The sequence below is a fragment of the Vanessa cardui genome, chromosome 10 (assembly GCF_905220365.1).
Source record: "Vanessa cardui chromosome 10, ilVanCard2.1, whole genome shotgun sequence".
Taxonomy (NCBI): domain Eukaryota; kingdom Metazoa; phylum Arthropoda; class Insecta; order Lepidoptera; family Nymphalidae; genus Vanessa; species Vanessa cardui.
Genome location: NC_061132.1, coordinates 4166060 through 4172534, shown reverse-complemented (window position 1 = coordinate 4172534; position 6475 = coordinate 4166060). Strand labels below are relative to the sequence as shown.

The 6475-nt window shown below is 33.3% G+C and overlaps 1 protein-coding gene across 1 annotated transcript; it reads left to right on the top strand.

The window, feature by feature from the left end:
• Nucleotides 1-253: 253 nt before the first annotated feature.
• LOC124533081 (gustatory receptor for sugar taste 43a-like) lies at nt 254-6147 on the top strand. The gene is made up of 6 exons (XM_047108246.1): nt 254-476; nt 4387-4542; nt 4820-5017; nt 5126-5238; nt 5746-5904; nt 6073-6147. The coding sequence occupies exons 1-6, from the start codon at nt 254-256 to the stop codon at nt 6145-6147; spliced, it is 924 nt and encodes a 307-aa protein (XP_046964202.1).
• The last annotated feature ends 328 nt before the right edge of the window (nt 6148-6475 follow it).

Sequence of the window (6475 nt, the reverse complement as noted above, 5' to 3'; positions counted from 1 at the left end):
GAATGTAAGAAAAATAAATCGGAATCCGTAAATTTTTTGTCACGTCAGTGTAACTAATAGTATTGTGAGGTAATCCAGAAAGCTCAGTGCGGAAATTGGACTTGCAATTCTCCGTTTTTTAAGATGTTATGTTCTTGTTTCTGTAGTTACACTTATTCACTCACCCGTCGAACTGTAGGTAGAAAATGTGATGAGTGCGTTTCATCAATTACAATATCTAAGACCGTATAACTTGTATTACATTAGCTAAAACATGGATCGTACTGAGCGATGCCAGATCAGCGGTCCACTAGCAAGAGTGCTTCGCATCTCCAGCCTGCTCTGTGTCGTACCGCTTCAGTTGGCGCCGCTTCGCAACGAGCCTCAACGCGTTTCAATTAGCGGCGCACAGAAAGTCAAATCAGCGCGCCTCAGCTACTTCGCCTCAATATCGCGCAAACGTCAAATTGGTGGCTATGTCGTGATATCTCTAATACGTAAGTATTAATTGAATGCAATGAACAAATATTGAATGTCCTTAGCAAATTCTAGACGCAGTTTCAAGTCAAATATTTAAGGTAGATCTAACACGTTCACCTCATAGTTCAGACGTAATGTGATTACCATTAGATCATAATCTATTTCTCTTTTTTAAACTATTGGATTCAAAATTCTGAATTTTATCTAAAAAAATCCGCGTCTTCGTGATCTATGATGAAGAGGATGTCGCCACTAGAATGACATCTTTATTTCAATGTCAACGCTGGCGATTCGAGTTGATGGTCTAGACAGTGTAAGCCTTGCAAAGGTCTGTCGCCTATTGTGGTGTATCGTCCACACGGGGACTGTTCCGAGGGCTCCACAGTGATACCGATACATTTTCATCTTTATTCCTTTCAACACTAGATCTAATTTCATCTACACTGCGCTTGTCACCTCGATAATGTATGCGAGTGAAATCATTCTTACTTGTTCTTCCTCCTTACGTTTTCTAGGAATTAAAAATGGAAGTTTTCAAAACTGAACTACACCTGTTCCTTGCCGGCAACGCTTTAACTAACGTTTTGTTCCAGGTTTCCATAGACAATATACGTATATATGTATAATTGCAATAAAAATATACTTTTTGTTTCAGTTGTCATGCAAATAATTACACTTCTCAATGAATTCATATTTAAAATAGATTCATCACCTCGTATACGCACAGGATTGTCAAAAGTATTCGTTATCGTAATCACGATATTATTATTGACATCAATACTCGTAACGGGGTTCGATGGCGTTAATAATATGAACCGATATATGTCATATGTAAATAAACTTGAAGAGGTAAGCGAGGCCCAGAGGTTTCTTCAATTGTTAGCGTTTAAGAGAATATTTTTAAGGAAAAAGTTGTGTATATAAATTAAATGTTCCTTTGCGACGAGACAAAATCTGTTGTCGTCTAGATATAAGTCATAATTAAAGTTGACAGGTCAAAGTATTAAATAAATATAGAAGCATTATAATTACTTATTGATCGTTGAAAACTGGTTCAGATATAAATATCTCAGACCTGAGAAGAACCTGAGAGAGAGAGGCAGCGGGACTTTATTATTACTTTTTAAATTGCACAGTGCGCTGTTTATATTTAATTGTGAAGAGGACAATAATAATTATTTTGATAAATTGTCACTTCACCGCAGTCAAATTAAAACATAACAAATGATCAGCTCAAATCAGTTTTCCTACTCTGCTATCAGAACAATGCAGATGCGATCCGGTATAAAATATCGTGTAGTCGGTTGATAAAAGGAGGAGGTTATCAATTCGTCTGTATTTTTTTTTATGTTTGTTACCTCATAACTTTTCACTGGGTGGACCGATTTTGATAACTTTTTTTTGTTTGAAAGGTAGTGCTTCTCGTGGGGTCCCATTTTAATTTAATTTTTTCCATATGATGGTATCCGTATGAAAACGACATAAGTCTTAAATTTGCATTATGTATATGCGCGACAAAGACGTGAATAACTCAAAATTGTGTCAACCAATTTTGATGATTCTTTTTTTATTATAAAGGCTATACTTCAAGGGTACTTTGGTGAAAATTTGGTAAGGTTTTGAGTATAGGATCCATGACAAATAACGGAACGGAACCATTCTGAGGAGCACGTTAGCGATACTCGGCCGAATCTTTTATTTATATGTTATTTGGATATTTGAGTCACCTTCCGTAATGTGGTTATGTTTATGTAATTATCATAGTCGAATATTATAATCAACTAGCTACCTAACCCGGCTTCGCACGGTTGCAATACTGATACTAAATATACTACAGATTTGTTTATTTACGACATTACATTGCAAACTTCTAAAATTTTGTTTCTTTACTGTATTGTTCTGAGCTGAGATGGCCCAGTGGTTAGAACGCGTGCATCTTAACCGATGATTGCGGGTTCAAACCCAGGCAAGCACCACTATATATATGTGCTTAATTGTGTTTATAATTCATCTCGTGCTCGGCGGTGAAGGAAAACATCGTGAGGAAACCTGCATGTGTCTAATTTCATCGAAAATCTGTCACATGTGCATTCCACCAACCCGCATTGGAACAGCGTGGTGGAATATGTTCCAATCTCTCTCCTTAATGGAAGAGGAGGCCTTATCTCAGCAGTGGGAAATTTACAGGCTGTTACTTTACTTTACTTTTACTTTACTTTTACTTTTTACTGTATTGTTCATGTATTATTTATACAAACCTTCCCCTGAAATCACACTATCTATTAAAAAAAACCGCATCAAAATCCGTTGCGTAAATTTGAAGATATAGGGACAGAGAAAGCGAATTTGTTTTATATTATGTAGTGATGGAACTCCTATACGGCTCACAGTTAGGGTGCGATATGGGGCAGAATTTCTTACTATCTATAATCAAATTTTGTGTATGTGTTGTGATTTCATATGATGTACGACATATATTAGTTCTTTTTCAAAGTTTTTTTTGCTGAGGTCGATTATAGCTCTTTCGAGGGATCCTTGTAGTTTATGCCACATGACGTATTAAAGCCGCATTTTCGAATGTCTATTTTTGCTTTATTCGCAAGTTTCCTTTGAAATTATCCTCGAAGTAGTTTCTGACTCATATTAACGGAACGCTTAATCTAGCCATAATAAGAAAAATTATTTAGGCAACACCTGCTTCACGTAAAATCAAAAAATTAATAAAAAAATTAGCAAAAATAAAAACCGACTTCAAACAAAACACTATTTTAAAACAAATGAATATGCACTAAAAAGTGATACAAATAATCGCGTATTCAACATATTTTTTAGAGTCCTCCTAAGTAAAATGAAATGAAAAATATTAGACTACTTAAAAGTTGATTTACGATTATATAATGTAGTTATAATTATTGCTATATTTGGAGTCGGTTTGGACTCTAAAAAATATGTTGAATACGCAATTATTTTTGTTTCTTTTGAGTGCATATTCAGTTGCTTTAAAATAGAGTTTTGTTTGAAGTCGGTTTTTCTTTTTGTTAAAATTTTTATTTATTAAGATATAAATAAAAAAAAACTTCAAGTAAAAATGTATAAAAAGTTGATACAATGAAAATAACATATTAAACATTACTTCCTTCCAGATAAATCAAGAATTGGACAGCAGCCACTTAGATATTAACATAAGGTACTCCGGTATTATAACGTGGGGATACTTGTCAATAATTGTGTTCTTTTTTGGCTGTCATGTATTTTTTAAAATGGATTTTGATTTGAAAGATAATGAGTATGCAATTCATAAGTGTAAGTAAGCATTGTTTATGTCACAAGTATAATAATAATGACATTTCGAGACGACGTAGAAACCCACGTCTAGTTGATTTCGAAAGCTACTCCACGTTTAAAATGAACATTAAACAAAATTTTCCCCAAAATAAATCATTCTAAAACAATCTCTTTTTTGAGACGTTCTGGACTTTAGTCAACTACCGCTGACCCAATGCGAGTTTGTGGTCAATTTTCCACTGCTTTATGAGATTGATCATAATGACAAATATAATCGCCAGTTAAATTCACTTGTTTTAAATATTTCTATCGCTAGCTGACGTAATTAATATCATAATTAATAAATAAAAAAATAACAAAAAGAAAAACCGACTTCAAACAAAACACTATTTTAAAACAAATGTAATATACATTAAGAAGTAATAAAAATGATTGCATATTCAATATATTTGTAGAGTCCTTCGAAGTTGTTCTTCTTGTAAATGAAATGAAAAATATTAAACTACTGAAAATTCGATTAACGATTATATAATTTAGTTACAATTATTGTTATATTTGGAATCAGTTTATTTTTTATTGATATAGACATAATAGATAGCTCAGCCGAGCTTGGTTTTTATTGAATACCGATCGTTGTTTTAGTAACATCATTAGCTATTGCGCTCGGATTTTTCTTCAAACACCTCTTCAACGTGCTGCTGTGTTTGCAATTTGTATTCATCGTGTGCTCGGTGAACGATACACTTCGAACGCTGAATAAGCGACTACGCAGTCTGATCTTCAAACTAAAGCTTTACGGTCGTATTTTTAGTATTTTTTTTTTTTTTTTTGTAAATAGTTTTTACTAATATTCAAATCAAATCAATTTTATTCAAGTAAACTTCACAATGAAGCGTTTTTAAATCGTCAATAATTATATACTAACACCGTTTTGGAAAGTAGCTTCTAGCGAGAAGAAATAAATCTTAAGGTGACGAACCTCTTTTACCCTGACTGTACATACTAAACACATGCATGCATAGGTACTATTGTAAATATTAATAATGAGATTGTAAATATAATTATTTTTGAGTAGATGCGATGAAAATAAAGAATATAGCAAACGCCCACACAATGATCCGTCGTCTGTATCGCGCGCACGTGTCCATATGCGAGTTGGTGAGGAGTATCGACGAGGGCGAGGGAGCCTTGGTGGCGATCTTACTGCTCTCCAAGATAATGGAATGCACGGACACTCTTTATCATTTCACGTCAATATCTTATACGTTCTTAGGTAGGCGACTATGTAAATACAATTTTCATGTATAATATGTAAATGTTATCTGAACTTATATTAAGTTAAACTAGTTTCAAGTCTATTAATACATTTTATTTGTTGCAGGTGACTGGACGTACGGAAAATTTGAAAATTTAGGAGTGACTTTAATTTGGGTCTTTATTAAGGGAGCTTTAATAGTTCTAATGGTGGAACACTGTCATAAGACACAAGAAGAAGTATTTATCTCACGATATATATGAATATTTATTTAAATTAAGTACCACATACAGATAAAAAAATAGCCTAACGATTTTAATAATACATAGATGAAACCTTGTGTAACAAACAGTCTATAGAATGTAATTAACTGTATACTCAACCGTATCAACAAAATACTAGTTTTCGCCCGCGGCTTTGCTCGCGTTTTGATAGGCATGTGTAGGGCAAAAAAGTAGCCCATGGAACCAGCCTAGCCTTCCTTGATGTTGAAATTTGCTTCATACAATTTTTTTTTTCAAATTCGGTTCAGTGGTTTAGTAGTGAAAGAGCGAAAGACAGACAGAGTACTTTCATATTTATAAAATTAGTTTAAATTGTTTCTAAACTTATTGTAAATAATATTATTTTGCGCAGTTCACATCGAGGCGATGGAGTTATCACATGCGGCTCTGCTATCCCAGTCTCGCTTCGCAGAAAGACACATTGCTGTCGTTTGTGATGTTTATACATTTTTTCGTCCACAGTTTCAAACAACACAAAACCACGTAAGTCACTTGATGTGCGCATCAGCAGACAGGGAATTTAAACATGAACTGTCGCGCTTCTACGACCAAGTTGTTGATGACACGCCTGCATTCTCACCACTGGGGATATGTGTTTTAACGAGGCAGCTCTTAGCTGGGGTAAATGATTCATTCAATAAAAATATATTTCTCTTATTGTTTTAATATAGTCCGATTGTCAGATAAAAGACAAAGAATGTATGTATTTATGAATGTTGAAGAAGATATTATTTATATAAAATACTTCATTTATAAGCAAGCATTAATTAAAATAAATAATCCTTTCAGATAATCGGTGGAATTGCAACCTTTTTAGCAATTGTTCTACAATTCCACGCTATAGACAGAGTTAAATTACTTTAATCTTCAAGACGTAGAGAAATGTCCTTTCTTTATGAAATAATGAATATTGCTTTTTGTGAATAAAAACATGTGTTTTAATATTTGTTTTTCTTATGTCATATTCTTAATATATTTCCTTTTTAGTTCAGTAATTAGTTTGTGAGTCTTCATATCAAAGTGCCTCTAAATAAAATAAAATAAAATTATTTTATTTAATACACATTACACTTCTTGTTTGTCAAATTAATCATTACCATCGGTTCCTAAGAGGAAATGACTGACCTGAAAAGAAACGCCGAAAGTTTTTTTATATAAGAAATAGCCTAGCACTGATCATTTCATTCCTAAG